Raw genomic sequence first — 19,796 nt, 5'->3', positions numbered from 1 at the left:
GTGAGACACAAATGTACAAATATACACAAACCAACGGCACAAACAGAGCAATGACATTGTCGTACGATTGCTTTTTATGTGTCTATAAAACATGATTGGTCAATATGTATCCAATACTGAGCCAATCAAAACGCATACATGTATATGAAATGTAATTATCTTAACTCATGTGACTTTTTCTTCATAAATTAACCTAGAAGTCATTAATTATTCTGTAATCTATCATGTGATATTTTAAGCACTACCTTGCGTTCATTCTAAAAAAATAATTTCTTGCTAAGCCTTGATGCTATCACAAGACGCTTATTAAATCTTGTTAAAATCCATGTAAGTAGACGCTTAACGTTCCGCAGATGCTACAGGTGTATACTATTGTTCAGAACTTGGTTAAATCAACGACGTTGTTGCCAAAAATGCAAATTTCAACAAACACATTCTATAATAAAATAAAACTTGCAACAATGTTTAAAGTTTTAATAAGAAAATATTATTTAAATGAATCAAATTAGCATTGATTGACTGCTAATTAGCACAATTGTTTGCACAATTGAATATTCTCGACGTTAACCGCTGCAAAACTCATTTCCGCAGACAACGTCAAAATATTATGTTTGCTTAGACTTTTTTTGAAGTGGATGTATATAAATGAATTCGCGACATCGATGTACATCCTGGTTATAAACTATATTATGAAGTATATATATAAATATTAAAACACTTGTTCTAAATACATATTGTTTGTTTATTGGTACGAAGCAAACGATTAACTTTTATAATAATACATCATTTAAATGCCATTACATAAGCCGCTGGTAGAAAATCAGCCTGCAAGGAAGTGAAATTTTTAAGTTGTTCAATTGTTTCAGTGCATACATAAACTTTTAAAAACAGATATAAATGTAAAACAAAAACAATCTTGTTAGAAACGACGTGTTTTATTTAGAAAATTTTGACTTGTTGGCTAAAGGGAATAAAACTCGTTCTCGCCCGAACCCAATGTCTTTAGTTTGAAATTAATTCTTTATATAATGAATGATAAATTCAGTAATATTTCTTGTTGGCCAAGTGGAAGAAATGTTCGTTAGAACATCATAGGGAAACATAAAAATTCATTGTTTTAATAACAAATTCGATTTTGTTACAGGAATGTTCTATTTGCAAAAGTTGTTCAAGTCGCCGAGAAGAATTTAAGGTATGGTCGGCGAGCAATTACTTGGTGGCAGTAACCCTGAACCGACGTTGTTTAAACCTCATTCTTAAGAAAATATAATGCTCCAGCAAAAATCGGATCTATATATCGGACATAAATTTTTGTAATAGATAATATCAAATGAATTAATCTGCCCCCTAAGCAAGTCTCAACCAGAGTTATCCGATTGAATACTTACAAGTACAAGGATCTTTCTTGTGCAAAGCAATTTGTTAAATACGAAGCGCATAAAAAAGTCAAAATGAAAGAGAAGTAACACGTGAAAAACGAATATACAACTGTTTAAGTCGTGTCTTTAAACATGATTGGTCAATATGTATCCAATACTGAGCCAATCAAAAACCGTATTAGAATTGGAATTATAGTAATTTACGTGACTTTGCCATTATAAAATTACCTATAGTCATAATTAGTTTTTCTTTAATGCGTCATGTGATAATTTTAGTATTACCCTTGGGTGCATTCTATAAAAGATTTCTTGCTTTCTTAAGCTCATGGACGCAATCATCAAGCGCTCATTAACTATAGATGAAAAATGTCCGTGTAAGTAGACGCATTGCGTTCCACAGACGTTACAGTTGTAAATAATTCTTCAGAATTCTGTTAAGTTATCAACGTTGTTGAACTAAATCAAATTCGATCAAATCATCATATTATAAAATAAAACTTTAAAATGTATACTGTTTGAATATGTATTACAATATATCAAATAAGCACTGACTGCCTGCTAATTAACCACAATACTTGGCAAAAACGAACATTTCCTGTCAGAAGTTACCTCTGCAGAACCCATTTTCGTAGACTACGTGATAAAAGTCTGTTTGCTTAAACTCCTGTTTGGATATATACAAATAGTGGGTATGTATAATCAATTCGTGCATCCTTGTCATAAAACATTTAAAGTACATATTTATAATAAAAAAAAACAACACTTGTTCTAAATAAATATTGTTTATTTATTCGTACGAAGCAATGGATTAACTTTTATAATCATTCATCATTCAAATGCCATTTCATAAGCCGCTGGTAAATCATATTACATATGAACATTGGGTGGTACTATATTAAGGTGTTTAAATAAAGAGCTGTTTTCAGTACAAACCCTCACCCTTTTCAGCAACAAATATTAATAAAAAAACACAACACAAAACATTTTATTAGACACGGGGTGACTTTTTTTATTCAGATCTTCAAGTCGCAAAGATTCTAAAAAAAAGTTTGGACTGGATGGCTGAAACTGATGTCTGAAACGAATGTCTTGATTTTGCAATAACTTCACAGATTTTTTTCTTAATGTTCAATCCGTCAACATGTTGAATAAGAAATGACCGTTAGACATTTATATTGTAAAAAAGGATGGCCGAATTCGAAATATTTTCACAGTAATGCTCTATGTTTTAACCTCTGCCAAAGTTGTTCAAGTCGTCGTTTTATCAAAGGTATGGGTGGCGACCAATTGCTTGGCGGCGGTAACCTTGTACGGACGTTGTTGAAGCTTCATTTTTAAAATAACATATTCCCAAAAAGTCGAGCTATTTAAAGAACATTTTTGTTGAAAACTTTATAAATCTTTGTAATGAATAATATCATATGAATTTATTTCTTCCTTAAACAAGTCTTACCCGGTCCGAGCAAATACTTATGTTTTATTTATTACTGCACTAAATATGTTCTATACTTGAAAGTGAATAGGAATCTGTAATAGGAATAAAAATGAGTACTTCCGTGTTCGAACTTATGCAATGCTTTTCACATTTGATTATCCTTACTTATAGTAAACCTGTATATGCATGCAACACTTCCTGTTAGCTGTTACTGGTGTGCGCAGTGAGCCTACCACTGATATTAATGGAATTCTTAATCAATCTAAGAAATATACATATTACTTTCGTACTGATTCACCCCTTCTCTACAATCGACTGATGTAGTCGTTTTAAAGAAAAGAAAGAAATCGTTCGTGGGTGCTCGATGGCGCAATTACATACATCAAACCCCTGAGTAAAATATAAAAAAGTTTAAATTTAAAATGGCGAAGAGAGCTGACAAATCAAGAGTAGGATGATGAAAAAACGTGCTAAATGATAACAAGCACTTTCTCATTAATGTTTCGTTAACAAGGTTGTAAATTTAAAACTTTCAATTTTGTATGTACGTTTGCATTACAGCAAATCCAGTCGGTAAATAAACTACAGCAGGCGTTAATGGCGATGGATTAAATGAGGGCAAATAGAAAGATAATAAAATGAAACGAGTTTCGCAGTTTTATTAAAACAATGGATGGATTTCAAATGCATTTCACGTGACAAGAAATAATTATAATATAAAGATTTTACGCAATCTATTTACAAATGTTTTTTTTATATTTCAAAATGATTTTATTGCATCGTATCAAAACAATTAGTGTTTTCAATCCGTTATTCATTTCTGTTTTTTAAACCATCTGATAAATGTCAAATAATCTTTCAGTTTACTTGAATCATGTCCGTGCTGCATACATTTATACATCAGGTATCATTTACGATGATTCAGAACTAATATAAATATAACATGGTTTAAGAAGCACACATTAAATGAATTATATATTTGGGCAAACTTATAAAACAAACATTTTACATTATAACATATACAAGTAATATCGGAACTCAATAGTTGAATTAAACATTTTCTCATAAAAATGAAAATGCAATACAATTTAAATGCTCAAAATATGGCAGATTTAAAAAAAGGCTCATTGGAATAATCTGTTTATGATAACACATTCTTTTTAGCAAATGTCATCACGAGACCTTACGTGACGTGATTTCTTCCTAAATGAAGATCACAGCTTATGATGGTCTTGGCGTTTCCTGACTTCGTACTTCTTTATATCGTATTAACCACGACCACCATGGAAGCAACTTGTTTAGCTAAAGAATGTCAAATAGGTTAAATTGTCATAACGTTATGGCATAGTTTATAATTATATTGCAAGAATTGATATGAATAGCAGCATAGTTTAAACACTATATATGCACACCACTGTAGATTGGTAAGAACATGGTTGTTTTATCTCCTTTTTATTAAATGTGACTTAGCATCTTGTCTAATGTACCCTTAGATAAGCATGTACCTTTATATAGATATGAAACGCATACTGTTGTATGAACCACTAGAGGGAAACACTATTTAAGCATATTTACCAATGTTCGAGTTTCCCACAGGGTCCACACGCTTTTTCTTCCGGAACGCATCCGCCTCTCGAATCATCGAACGCTTCTCCAACAGCACATTTGATCGTGCCAATATATTTCCCTCCCTGGCAATGAACGTAACGATCACATCGTCCGAAATCGTCTAGATAAAACCCGTCTACTTTCGTACCGCACTCAGGCATCATTCCCCCGTGTTCTCGAGGAATCATATCCAATGAAACGCATTCGTTCTTTTCCGGATGGAACAACTGTGCTCGGCCGTCGACGTCAGCTTGGCATCGGTCCTGCTTGACTGTGCGCTCCTTATAACATACGGCGTAGAATGGGGTCCATAGTCTGACTGGGTGAACGTTTATTCCGTCACGTTTACCTTCACAGCTTGGCAGTCTGACGTTACAAGGCATACAATGGGAAGTTTTGCACATATTGGTTTTGTATTGACCTGAAGAAGACAGTTTCATATGATCGTTCAGTTTTTGTTATGAAGCCTATGCAATAAGTTTGTAACTTCGAATAGTTAATCCCAGCATACAGAGATATTCTTGGTAGAGCCCTTTTGAAGTAAAATGTTAAATACATGTATACTAGTTTTTAATTCTTAACACGAATACATAAATAGATGCCAACTTACAGCCATCCTTAAATTCCGTCCTGGTTCCACATTTGACAATCTCAAAATGGTCACATTTTTTGGTCTCTGTGTTGAACAACTGGGGGTAAGGACATTCAACAAGATGTTGTTCAAAGAATCTGGGTATCCATGTGTACCGGACACTACAGTTGTAGAAGGCTTGACATTCTGTGGGGTGTGGGAACACGCCTCCGAACATGTTACATCGTTCCTCTGGGCTAAGAGGCACTGAAAAGCAAATATGATTGTTCTCAACTGAATTATAACATTGGGCTGCAGCAACAGCAAAATGAATATTTATTACAATGGAGTTGGATTTTCCATGTGTGAATTAATTAATTTATATTGAAGTAAAATATTCGAAACAAAGAATGAGTCATGTGTCAGTACATGATTTTGAGAATTCTCCTAATTATCTCCTTATTTGATATAAATGAGCCGCTGGTTGACTCTGTTGACCTATGTTCAAATTAAATTCTATATTATTTATGGATCCACATCAAACAAGAAAAAAACAAAAACTTTCCAAACATCGCTAGAGCTCACCTTGATCCGGCGATTCAGTAATGTGGCTGCCGCTTCCATCTGTTGTTTTCTTGCAGTCATCGTAAATAGAACCTTTAGAAACACAAACGTTGGAGCTGGAGCTGAACACAGAGCCAGGAGGACATGGTGGCATCTCCACGGGATTACCAAACACACACAAATAGTAGCCCGTACAGTCGGCCTTTCCGATGATATGATATTCACCCGGGGTGCATTTCACAAGTTCGTCTTGACCAGCAATGACCAAAGTTGCGGCGACCAAAGCATACAACGATGTGATGTATTCGATCATTGTTTCGCTATAAAATTTGCGTTTTGTTTTGTATATTACATTTAATAAAATATATCAAAAAATGTATTTATTTTAGTATCCTACAACATGTAATTTAATGTTTTTCTATAAGTACAGCCCTCGATACAGTAAGCCTAGCTTTGCTATAATACTTTCCAATCTTCGATTTGAGAATGGTTTCAAGTTGTAGGATGCGAGTATATATAACTGTTCGTTACCCGCATGTAGGCGGGTCTTTGTAGCATGCCTAGCAGGTTTAATATTTGCTCTTGGCCTTATGACGTATTTGCAAAACTGAAAATGCAATACCCAAGTTTCATGGCTCATAGCGTTTATTGTGTGCTTCAGTAATACTTATTTCAATAAATCAATTTAGGTAAAATAGCTTCCGGATATGTCTCTTTGCATTAATGGATATTTAAAATTTCTTTAACTATTAACTCGTTAATATCTGTTATCAAATACGGAACGTCACAAGATGGTTTTGTATTGTTATACATTAGGCCTTTTAAGGAAGCTTGGTGATAATTTGATACTAATAAACTCTGCTTTAATGTCAACCTTTATCCCGCATAGTGTAGTAAAAACTGTAATATACATTAATGAGTTACCATATTTTCTTAATTGAGACAAACAACAACATTTCTGATGCATTGTTCCAGATATATTAAAGATATCATGTTTCCCACGCTGATTTTGTTGGGTTTCATTTCTTGGTCACCGTGATGCTTTATGGTAAACAGTGTAAAAAGTTCGCCTTGCCGGCGCGAACGGGACCGCCGTACACACGGGGACAAACATAACACATTATACAGTAACATTAGTCAGGCATTGTAAGCGGGAACACCGTACACTGGGAGACGAACATTGACACATGATACAGAAGCATACATCCGGCGTTGCCAACGGGAACGCCGTGCACTGGGGGACGAACATTAACACATAATACAGTGGCATACATCTGGTGTTGCCAACGGGAACACCGTGCACTGGGGGACGAACATTAACACATAATACCGTGGCATACATCCGGCGTTGTGAAAGAGAACTCCGTACACTGGGAGACGAACATTAACACATAATACAGTGACATACATCCGGCGTTGCGAACAGGAACACCGTGCACTGGGGGACGAACATTAAAACATAATACACTAGCATACATCCGGCGTTGCCAACGAGAACACCGTGCACTGGGGGACGAACATTAAAACATAATACAGTGGCATACATCCGGCGTTGCCAACGAGAATACAGTAGCATACGCCGGCGTTGTGAACTCCGTGCACTGGGAGACAGTCATTATAACATATTACAGTAGCATAGTGACAGATGTTATGAAATGGTCTGAGAAAAATAAAATGAACGAAGAAGTAAATAACTGATGTAATGACTTCCTGAATAAAAAAAACATTATAGTAATTGAACCTGGCTTCCGCGAAAACCAACTTACGATCTATATATTTATAAAGAACAGTGTTTTATTTCACTTTTAACCAGTCAGAAATTATATTTAGGGGAGCTAAATGCGTTTGAGACAGCGATCGGCAATTATTATCAGTAATACGTTAACTTTTAGCGTAGGTTTTGGTCATGTGATCTCGTGAATAAGATAACCTATAGTGTTACGTTTTGCACAATGAGCTCTCTAACCCCGGTTTTTACATGGATATAAGAATCTAGGACTTGAACGGTTAATATAGCGTACTCAAAATAATATATAAACCCAGTTAAAATTAAAGAAGCACAAGTCAAGGGCCCGACACTGGACGTGAGACACAAATGTACAGATATACAAGAACCAACTCCACAAAGCAATGACATTGTCGTACGATTTATTTTTATGTGTCTATGAACCAAAAGTCACGAAACAGTGTTGCATCCTCCTTTTAAGGTGGTTTGATCTTAATCCTAATGTTTTATGGCAAGGTAAGGTTTAAGGATTATAGTTTGCGATAAGATAATTATGTCAAAGCAATAGTTCAGTTGGTAGCGCTTTTTGTTAGAAATCCGGCGATCGGTGTTTCTAGACCTACGACCGACATTGTTTTCTTTCAGATTGTATGAAGGCTAATCATTTGCATCTGTTTCAATCATTGTTCCTATGCAAAGGCCCTTGCAAGTGAAATAGTCTACCTTTTGTCCAAATATACATATACAAGCATGATTCTCGGTCTATCTATAAAAGCATGAACTAATTGTACTCTTTGTTATAAGTACGTACTCTTAGCTTGTTTGGGGACTGTTTGAGAATTTTACTTTCTTCAATACATTTACTTAAATAACCGGTGTCGGAAACCTTAGATACACTATTGCCCTATGCTTCGCTGTGTACCGTGGGCGATATAACGAGGAAAATATCGTGAATAATTTTAAAACAGTCAATGACAACAATTACTTACAGAGACAACTAAAATACAGGTTTATTGCAGATTCAATTTTACGATATGTATGAAGTGTTACTGAAGAAAAAACACTGGCTGCCGAAGATGTTTAAAAAACAAGCGTTGGTATCTTTTTTGTTATAGCCACACATGCATTACTACTTACTTATCATTTCATGATTTTACAAATTACTGTGTCTATTAATTAAACAACCATCTTGCTGTGATACAACATTAATGATATATGTTATATTATTATCTATTTTTTTCTTCTTTCTTTTTCTCGTTTTATTCTAAAAATATTCACGTTGATCATATGTTTGTCTAACTCATAATAGCATGTAACGAGAAGCATGTATATGTTTAAGTTACTTTAATAAATATTTTGAATCTTGAATCTTGAATAATTACACCTACTTCAATCCCCCGCCACGGAGTGTGAAGGGGATTATAGGAATGCACTTCGTCCGCCAATCTGTCTGTCTGTCCGTAACATTTCGTGTCCGTGCTATAACTTAATTAAGCATTGATGGATTACTATACAACTTGGTACACATTTTGTCCTCATTGAGACGATGTGCAGCGAACTTGACCCTGGTACATACCGCAAAGGTCAAAGTCACACGAGACATTTATTGTTCGGAGTACACATTCTTGTGTCTGCACGATAACTTACGTATGCATTGATGGAATACTATATAACTTGATTCAAATGCTGTCCAGATTAAGATGATGTGCAGTGATCTTGTCTCGGGTCCATACATCAAAGGTCAAGGTCACACGAGACATTTAAATATCAATGTACAAATCGTCGTGTCTGCGATATAACTTACTTTGCACTGATGGATGACCATATAAAATAGTACAAATGTTGTCCTCATTAAGCCGATGTGCAGCGTCCATACCTCAAAGGTCAATTTCACAAGATACATTTTAAGGTCGTAGTATACACTCCTGTGTCGACGATATAACTACCCTATGCATTGTTGGATTACCATATGACTTGGTACATATTTTGTCCTCATTGAGGTTAGGTGCAATGACCTGTGTCCTTACATTAAAAGGTCAAGGACGCACGAGATATTTATTGATCAGAGTACACATGGTTGTATCCGTGCTATACTATACTTATGCACTGATGGATGACCATATAACAAAGTACAAATGTTGTCCTCTTCGAGACGATGTGCAGTGAGCTTGACCAGGGTCCATACTTCAAAGATCAAGGTCACACGAGACATTTTAAAGGTCGCAGTACACATGCTCCTGTCCGCAATATAACTTAAATATTCATTGATGGATAACCATATAAAATAGTTCAAATGTTGTCGTCATAGAGACGATATGCAGTGTCCTTAACCCGGGTCCATTCCTAAAAGGTCAAGATCACACGAGGTATTTAAAATGTCAGAGTAGACTTGCTCGTCCCCTCGTCATAACATGCATTTATGAATGACCATATAAAATAGTACAAACGTTGTCCTACTTGAGATGATGTAGAAATAGTACAAATGTTGTCCTCATTGAGATGATGTAGAAATAGTACAAATGTTGTCCTCATTGAGATGATGTGCAGTAACATTGACAGTGATCTGACAAACACTACACACAATCTGAATAACTTTATTACATATCCTTTTACAACATGTTCATGTATGTGAGAATATTTAGGTTACCGATCAAACATTTTTTCCTATCTTCCCACTTGTGACCAGCGAGAGTGTACACTTTTGGTCAGATTAAACGCACCAGTCGAGTTCAAAGACAAACAAAATGTTCTAAAAACAACGGCGCGGGATATAGCCGTCCTTTGGACTGCCTTGTACAAATGAAAAAGAAAGACAATCGAGATGCTCATTAAACATAGGGTACGTTTTTACACTACACAACATATAATACATATAATTATGATAAGAAAAATAGTGAGCGTAGCAAAACTTTTTTGGAGGGACTTGATCGAAATATTAAGGTAGCCTTTTAATTGTGTGATGTGATTTCGTAACGTTATATACATTTTGCTGCTATCAGGAAATGTTCTCGTTGACATGATTGATGATTTTTAATGAGTTGGAAATGGAAAAAATCATGAAGGAACATAATTTATTTATCGTATTTGGTCATATCTTGTTTTACAATGAATTAAGCAAGACTAAAAATGTCGAAAGGTTTCATAAAGGAAATGATACTGACAGGTACATGCTACATGAAGGTATGTTCAATGGCCTGGTCGTAAGGATATTACAACATTGCTTTCCACACTACCCATAATGATATATTTTGTCCATCAATCCACTATACAAAATTTTCATGTAGGAATCTGAATTTAACGTTGCATGAATAAAGTTTAGGTCAATGCATGACCTGTTGTACTCGAAAATTAGAATATTATTTCACATTTTATTTCGTTGTAGTCAATATCCATATTTTAGTATACTTATTTCCTTTAAAATGCCGATAATATGTCATGGTAATATTGTGTTGAACGTAAAATAAGTTTATATATGTATACAATACTGAGCCAATCAAAAATCATATATGAACTGTAATTATCTTAACTCACTAGACTTTTCCTTTGTAATTTTTCCTACAATCATGATTAGTTATTTTGTTATTAATCACGTGATAATTTTAGCACTACCCGCGCGTTCATCCTAAATGAGGGTTTCCTGCTCTCTTAAGCATCTTGATGCAATCACAAGACGCTTAATAACTCTAGTTAAAATCCATGTAAGTAGACGCTTAACGTTCCGCAGACTTAACTGGTGTATACAATTGTTCAGATCTATGTTATGTCAACGACGTTGTTGCCAAAAAAGCAAATTTCAACAAATACGTTGTATAATAAAATAAAACTTGAAACAATGTATAAAGTTAGAATACGAGATAACTATTGAAATGAATCAAATAAGCATTTACTGCCTGCTAATTAGCACAATTGTTTGAACAATTGAATATTCCCGACGTTAACTGCTGTAGAACTCATTTTCACAGACAACGTTGAAATAGTATGTTTGCTTAAAATGTTTTTGAAGTGGGTATATATTATCCATTCATGACATCGACGTACATCCTGGTTATAAACTGTATGATGAAGAACCTATATATAATAACACTTGTTCTAAATAAATATTGTTTATTTATTCGTACGTACGAAGCAAACGATTAACTTTTATAATCATCCATCATTCAAATGCCATTATATAAGCCGCTGGTAGTAAATCAGCCTGCAAGGAAATGACATTTCAAAGTTATTAAATTATATAGTTGTTCCAGTACATAAATCTACTTTGCAGCATCAGATATGCATATATAAAATAAAAAAAAATGTAAAAAACGGTTTGTTTTATTTTAAAAATCTTGACTTGTTGGCTGAAGCGAAAAATTCAAACTCGTTCTCGGCCGAACCCAATGACCTGTGTTTGAAATTAATTCTTTATATATTGACTGATAAATTCAGAAATATTTCTTGTTGGCAAAGTAGAAGAAATGACCGTTAGAAAGGCATTCGGAAACGTAGAAATTCATATTGTCAAAATAGGAAGACCGAAATCGAAATTATTTCACATCAATGTTCTATGTTTTAACCTCCGCAAAAAATGTTCAATTCGGCTAGACTAAAGAAATTACATACCCGGAAAAGGGCTAGATATACTACGGACATGGTATTGTTGAAAAAAATGGGTAAAGTGCTTTGGTATAGATAATATCAAATAAATTTATTTGTTCCTAAAGCAAGTCTCAACCAGAGTTATTCGATTAAATACTTACAACTACAAGCTGCAGTTTGTGAACAATGCCCTGCTCTACGTGTACATGTACGATACTCCTCTCGCATAAAACGGTTTATTCGGAATTTTTAAGATGTCATTACCATTCACCTTAGACAAGCCTTCTCATTCATGTATGAAATCGATCACATTTCTACACGTGACCTGGATATCGGCGACTACACGCTTTATACTTCCGCAGCCAATTGTATACAAATTAGTTATGTTGTCCACGTGTTATTTCGTTACCTTATAGGGTAGGGTAAGGTTAACCTTTTAGCAATTACTTATATTTAAATGCTTTGATTGGTGTATACTTAGTCTTTTATAAATATTGATCAGTCATTTACAAGTTTGGATAATCTTGACCATACCAAACAGATAAGCAGGTTTATACAATTAAGTACACATACGTAGCTCACACGTAAAGGTACACGTATAGTGAACATGTTGCGGTGTTCATTGCATGAATCAAATGACTTGTATAAACAATTTCATAAAACTTGAAAAATATTTCTCAGTGGTCATGGCCAACAAATATTGTTATTGCTACCGACTCATATCCTCATATATAAATAGCGGGTATATATAATCAATCCGAAGCTGTCAAATTAAATTATATTTGAAACTCGTATGAATACGATGCCTTTGTGATTCAAATCATTGCAAATATTGAAAATGGCTATTTCATTTAAGCATGGATTGCATTTGGGAATTATGAGGTTGAACAGAAGGAACGCTCTTGTGCAAAGCAATTTGTTACATACGAAGCACATAAAATAGTCAAAATGAAAGAACAGTAACATGAGGAAAACGAATATACAACTGTTAAGTCGTATTTTTAAACATGTGGTTAGGGTTACATCCTTTTCAAAAATAGGTAGGGTAGGTAGGCTTTTTTTTATAAGGCTTTATATAAGAATGTCATTTTCATCATTGGAGAATGGTGTTAAAGTTATCTTCTATATAATCAATTAAGATTTTAAACTGCATATTGAAAAGCCAAAAAAAAGCAAAACATTTTTTTTTTTTTTTTTAGTTTTTCATTTTTTTTCAAACTGACTATAAAAACGGTAGGGTCGGCGCCTATTCCGTAGGTAGGGTCGGGTAACCCGAACCAAATGTATTTTTTTTAGGCCTTGGTCAATATGTATCCAATACTGAGCCAATCAAAAACCGTATTAGAACTGTAATTATTGTAATTTACGTGACTTTGCCATTATAAAATTACCTTTATTCATTATTAGCTATTCTGTAATGTATCATGTGATAATTTTAGTATTAGCTTCGGGTGCATTCTAAAAATAGATTTCTTGCTTTCTTAAGCTCCTGGACGCAATCATGAAGCGCACATTAACTATAGATGAAAACATCCGTGTTAGTAGACGCTTTGCGTTCCACAGACGTTACAGATGTAAATAATTCTTAAGAATTCTGTTAAGTTATCGACGTTGTTGAACTTAATCAAATTTGAGCAAATCATCAGATTATAAAATAAAACTTAAACATGTATAACGTTTAAATAAGTATTACAATAAATCAAATTAGCACTGATTGCCTGCTAAAAAAATACAATACTTGGCAAAAACGCGCATTCCCTGTCAGAAGTTACCTCTGCAGAACTCATTTTCGTAGACTACGTGATAAAAGTCTGTTTGCTTAAACTCCTGTTTGGGTATATGCAAATAGTGGGTATATATGATCAATTCGTGCATCCTTGTCATAAACCATTTGAATTACTTATTTATAAAAAAAACAACAACACTTGTTTTAAATAAATAATGTTTATTTATTCGTACGAAGCAATGGATTAACTTTTATAATCATCCATCATTCAAATACCATTCCATAAGCCGCTGGTGGTAAATCATATTACAAATGATCCATTTGTGGTGCTTTATTACGGTGTTCAAATAAATAGTTGTTTTCAGTACATAACTCACTTTGCAGCAACAGCTATTAATAAAAACACAAAACTATCTTGTAAGACACGGCGTGCTGTATTATTTTATTTTTTCAGATTTTCAAGATTCGAAAAAAAAGTATGGACTGGAAATTCACATACATATTTCTTTATGTTCAAGCCGTCAACATGTTTTATAAGAAATAACCGTTAAAAATTTATATTGTAAAAAAGGATGGCCGAATCCGAAATATTTTCACATGAATGTTCTATTGTTTAACCTCTGCTAGAGTTGTTCAAGTCGTCGCGTATTATCAAAGGTATGGTCGGCGACCAATTGTTTGGCGGTGTTAACCCTCATTTTAATAACATATTCACAAAAAGGCGAGCTCCTTTTAGCATTTATTTGTGCCTTAAGCAAATCTCAACAAGACTGAGCAAATACTTTTTTTTTGTTTTTTATTACTGCACTAAATATTTTGTATACTTGAAAGTGAATGGGAATCTATAATAGGAATAAAACTGTGTACTTCCGTGTTCGAACTTTTATGCAATGCTTTTCACATTCGATTACCCTTATTTATAGTTAACATGTATATGCATGCAACACTTCCTGTTAACTGTTACTCATGGTGGTGTGAGCAGTGAGTCTACCATTGATCAGTGGAATTTTTAATCAATCTAAGAAATATACATAGTGCTTTCTGATTGATTCCCCCATTCTCTACAATCTACTGATGAAGTCGGTTTTAAGAACGAAAGAAATCGTTCGTGGTTGCTCAATGGCATGTTTCCGTGGATCAAACCCCTGAGTAAAATATTTCAGGGTTTTGAATTTAAAATGGCGAAGCGATCTGACAAATCAAGAGTAGGATGATAAAAAAAACGTGTTAAATGATAACAAGCACTCTAAGCTCTCATTAATGTTTCATTATTAAGGTTGTTAATTTAAAACTTTCAATTTGGTATGTCCGTTTGCATCCAGTCGGTAAATAAACCTCAGTGTGCGATAATGACGATAGATTAAATAAGGGCAAGTAGAAAGATAATAAAATGAAATGAGTTTCGCAGTTTTATTAAAACAATGGATGGATTTCAAATGCATTGCACGTGACAAGAAACATTTATATAAAGATTTTACACAATCTATTTACAAATGAGTTTTTTATATTTTAAAATGATTTTATTGCATCGTATCAAATCATTTTGTGTGTTTAATCCGTTATTCTTTTCTGTTTTTTACACCATCTGATAAATGTCCGCTAACCTTTCAGTTTACTTGATTCATGTCCGTGCTGCATACATTTATACATCATTTATGATTATTCCGAACTAATATAAATATAACATGGTTTAAGAAGCACACATTTAATAAATTATACATTTGGGCAAACTTATAAAACAAACCTTTAAGAAGGCTCATTGGAATAATCTATTTATAATAACACATTCTATTTAGCAAATGTTATCACGAGACGTGAGTACGTCCTTAGATAAAATAACAACTTATGATGATCTTGGCGTTTCCTGACTTCGTCCTTCTTTATATCATTCTAACCACGACCCTCATGCAAGCAACTTGTTTAGCTGAAAAATGTCAAACATATTTAATTGGCATAACGTTATGGCATAGTTTATAATTATATCGCAAGAATTGATATGAATAACAGCATAGTTTAAACACTATATATACACACCACTGTAGATTGGTAAGAACATGGATGTTTTATCCCTTTTTTGTTAAATGTGACTTAGCATAATGTACCCTTAAATAAGCTTGTACCTCAATAGAGATATGAAACGCATACTGTTGTATGTACCAGTAAAGGGAAAAACTATGTTAGCATATTTACCAATGGTCGAGTGTCCCACAGGGTCCACACGCTTTTTCTTCCGGAACGCATCCGCCTTTCGTATCATCGAACGCTTCTCCAACAGCACATTTGATCGTGCCAATGTATTTCCCGCCCTGGCAATGAACGTAACGATCACATCGTCCAAAATCGTCCAGATAAAACCCATCTACTTTCGTACCGCACTCGGGCATCATTCCTCCATGTTCTCGAGGAATCATATCCAATGAAACGCATTCGTTCTTTTCCGGATGGAACAACTGTGCTCGGCCGTCTACGTCATCTTGGCATCGGTCCTGCTTGACTGTGCGCTCCTTGTAACATACGGCGTAGAATGGGGTCCATAGTCTGACTGGGTGAACATTTATTCCGTCAGGTTTACCTTCACAGCTTGGTAGTCTGACTTTACAAGGCATACAATGGGAAGTTCGGCACATATTGCTTTTGTATTGACCTGAAGAAGACAGTATCATATGATCGTTGTTTTTTTTATTATGAAGCCTATGCAATAAGTTTGTAACTTCGAATAGTTAATCCCAGCATAATGAGATATTTTTGGTAGAGCCCTTTTGAAGTAAAATGTTAAATACATGTATACTATTTTTTTTTTAAATTCTTACCACGAATACATAAATAGATGCCAACTTACAGCCATCCTTAAATTCCTTCCTGGTTCCACATTTGACATTCTCAAAATGATCACATTGTTTGGTCTCTGTGTTGAACAGCTTGGGGTAGACACATTCAACAAGATGTTGTTCAAAGAATCGGGGTATCGGTATGTAACGAACACTACAGTTGTAGAAGGCTTGGCATTCGGTTGGGTGATGGAACACGCCACCATCTAAGTTACATCGTTCCTCTGGGCTAAGATGCCCTGAAAAGCAAATATAATTGTTCTCAACTGACTTTTACCTTCATCTACTATATATTAATGCCTTCTTTGGTCTGCAGCAACAGCAACATGAATATTTATTACAATGGAGTTGGATTTTCCATGTGTGAATTAATTAATTTATATTGAAACAAAATATTCGAAACAAATAATGAGTCATGTGAACATGATTTTGAGAATTCTCCTAACTATCTCCTTATTTGATATAAACGAGCTGCTGGTCGACTCTTTTGACCTATGTTCGAATTAAATTCTCTATTATTTATGGATCAACACCAAACAAGAAAAAACAAAAACTTTCAAAACATCGCTAGAGCTCACCTTGATCGGGCGATGCGGTCATGTGGCCACCGCTACCATCTGTTGTTTTCTTGCAGTCATCAAACGTAGAACCTTTAGGAACACAAACGTTGGAGCTGGAGCTGAACACAGAGCCAGGAGAACAAGGTGGCATCTCCACGGGATTACCAAACACACACAAATAGTGTGCTTAAGTAATGCTTATTCTAATAAATTGTTTAAGTTGAGGCGGTTTCCGGATATGTTTCGATGCATGATAGGATATTGAAATTTTAATTCAACCACTTTACTCATTACTATCTGTTAACAAATACGAAACGTTGTAAGATGGTTTTTTTATAGTTCTACATTCTGCACTCTCACAGATTGAACGTTTTGACAACTTTTTTTATTTTTTGTTTTGAACGAGCCATATTTTGCAAAAATCCATGGCAACCAGTTATATAGGACTTCTGATAAAAAATAGATCGCAGATTTTTATATTCAAGTTCAAGAATTGATGTTTTATGTATTTTTCTTAAACCGTTAGTAAAGGTTTAAGCCATAAAACATTAATTTTTAAAAATACGATCTGGTTTTTTGTCAGCAATCTTATATCATTGGTTTGCAGATATTTACGCAAAATATTGCTCTTTCCAAGACAATAAATAAAACAGTTTTAAAAATGGTAAATCTGTGAGATTGCAGCTTTAAGGAAGCTTGGTGATAATTTGATACTAATAATCTCTGCTTTAATGTCAACCTTTATCACGCAATGAGTTACCATATTTCCCTGATTGAAACAAACAACAACCTTCCTAATGCATTGTTCCAAAAATATTAAAGATATCATATTTCCCCCGCTGATTCTGTTGGGTTTCATTTCTTGGCGATGCTTTATGAATAACAATGTAAAAAGTTCGCCTTGCCGGCGCGAGCGGGACCACCAAACACACGGGGACAAACATAACACATTATACAGTAACACTAGTCTGGCATTGTGAACGGGAACATCGTACACTGGGAGACGAACATTAACACATAAAACAGTAGCATACATCCGACGTTGTGAACTGGAACACCGTGCACTGGGGGACGAAAATTTTGACATACTAGAGTAGCATACATCCGGCCTTGCAAACAGAAACACCATGCACTGGGGGACGAACATTTATAAATAGGACAGTAGCTTACATCCGGTGTTGCCAACGGGAACATCGTGCACTGGGGGACGAACATTAAAACATAATACAGAAGCATACATCCGGCGTTGCCAACGGGAACATTGTGCACTGCGGGACGAACATTAAAACATAATACAGTACCTTACATCCGGCGTTGCCAACAAGAATACCGCGCTCTGGGGGACGAACATAAAAACATAATAAAGAAGCATAAATTAGGCGTTGTGAACGGGAACACCGTGCAAAGGGGGACGAACATTAAAACATAATACAGAAGCTTACATCCGGCGTTGCCAACGGGAACATCGTGCACTGGGGGACAGACATTAAAACATAATACAGAAGCATGCAACCGGCATTGCCAACGGGAACACCGTGCACTGGGGGACGAATATTAAAACATGATACAGAAGCATACATCCGGCGATGTGAACGGGAACACCGTGCACTGGGGGACAGACATTAAAACATAAAACAGTAGCATACATCCGGCGTTGCCAACGGGAACACCGTGCACTGGGGGACGAACATTAAAACATTAAACAGAAGCAGACATCCGGCGTTGCCAACGGGAACACCGTGCACTCGTGGACGAACATTAAAACATGGTACAGAAGCATCAATCAGGCGTTGCCAACAGGAACACCGTGCACTGGGGGACGAACATTAAAACATGTTTCAGAAGCATACATCCGGCGTTGCCAACGGGAACACCGTGCACTGGGGGACGAACATTAAAACATGATACAGAAGCATACATCCGGCGTTGCCAATGGGAACACCGTGCACTGGGGATCGAACATTAAAACATATTACAGAAGCATACATTCGGCGTTGCCAACTTGAACACCATGAACTGGGGGACGAACATTAAAACATGATACAGAAGCATACATTCGGCGTTGCCAACGGGAACACCATGCACTAGGGACGAATATCAAAACATGTTACAGAAGCATACATCAGGCGTTGTGAACGAGAACATTATGCACTGGGGGACATACATTATAACATAATACAGTAGCATACATCCGGCATTGCCAACGGGAACACCGTGCACTGGGGGACGAACATTAAAACATAATACAGTAGCATACATCCGGCGTTGCCAACTAAAACACCGTGCACTGGGGGACGAATATTAAAACATAATACAGAAGATACATCCGGCGTTGCCAACGGGAACATCGTGCTCTGGGGGACGAACATTAAAACATAATACAGAAGCATACATCCGGCGTTGCCAACGGGAACATCGTGACTGCGAGACGAACATTAAAACATAATACAGAAACATTTATCCGGCCTTGCAAACGGGAACACCGTTCACTGGGGGACGAATATTAAAACATAATACAGTAGCATACATCCGGCGTTGTGACCGGGAACACCGTGCACTGGGGGACAGACATTATAACACAATATAGTAGCATACATCCGGCGTTGTGAACGGGAACACCGTGCACTGGGGGACGAATATTAACACATAATACAGTGGCATACATCCGGCGTTGCAATCGAGAACTCCGTGCACTGGGGGACGAACATTAACACATAATACAGTGGCATACATCCGGTGTTGCCAACGGGAACATCGTGCACTGGGGGACGAACATTAAAACATGATACAGAAGCATACATCCGGCGTTGCCAACGGGAAC

At 35.6% G+C, this 19,796-nt stretch overlaps 2 protein-coding genes across 2 annotated transcripts; both read right to left on the bottom strand.

Annotated features, from left to right (window-relative positions):
- Positions 1-4,068: 4,068 nt before the first annotated feature.
- On the bottom strand, positions 4,069-5,870 carry LOC128216333 (uncharacterized). The gene is made up of 4 exons (XM_052922894.1): positions 5,606-5,870; positions 5,033-5,287; positions 4,390-4,843; positions 4,069-4,116 (listed from the first exon to the last, which is right to left on the bottom strand). The coding sequence occupies exons 1-4, from the start codon at positions 5,868-5,870 to the stop codon at positions 4,113-4,115; spliced, it is 978 nt and encodes a 325-aa protein (XP_052778854.1). The 3' UTR covers positions 4,069-4,112.
- A 9,903-nt stretch (positions 5,871-15,773) lies between these two features.
- LOC128216332 (uncharacterized) lies at positions 15,774-17,126 on the bottom strand. The gene is made up of 3 exons (XM_052922893.1): positions 16,994-17,126; positions 16,427-16,654; positions 15,774-16,231 (listed from the first exon to the last, which is right to left on the bottom strand). Exons 1-3 carry the CDS (start codon positions 17,124-17,126, stop codon positions 15,774-15,776), a joined length of 819 nt encoding a protein of 272 aa, XP_052778853.1.
- Between the last annotated feature and the right edge of the window lie 2,670 nt (positions 17,127-19,796).

The sequence above is a fragment of the Mya arenaria genome, chromosome 14 (assembly GCF_026914265.1).
Source record: "Mya arenaria isolate MELC-2E11 chromosome 14, ASM2691426v1".
Taxonomy (NCBI): Eukaryota; Metazoa; Mollusca; class Bivalvia; order Myida; family Myidae; genus Mya; species Mya arenaria.
This window is presented reverse-complemented; position numbering and strand designations above follow the sequence as displayed.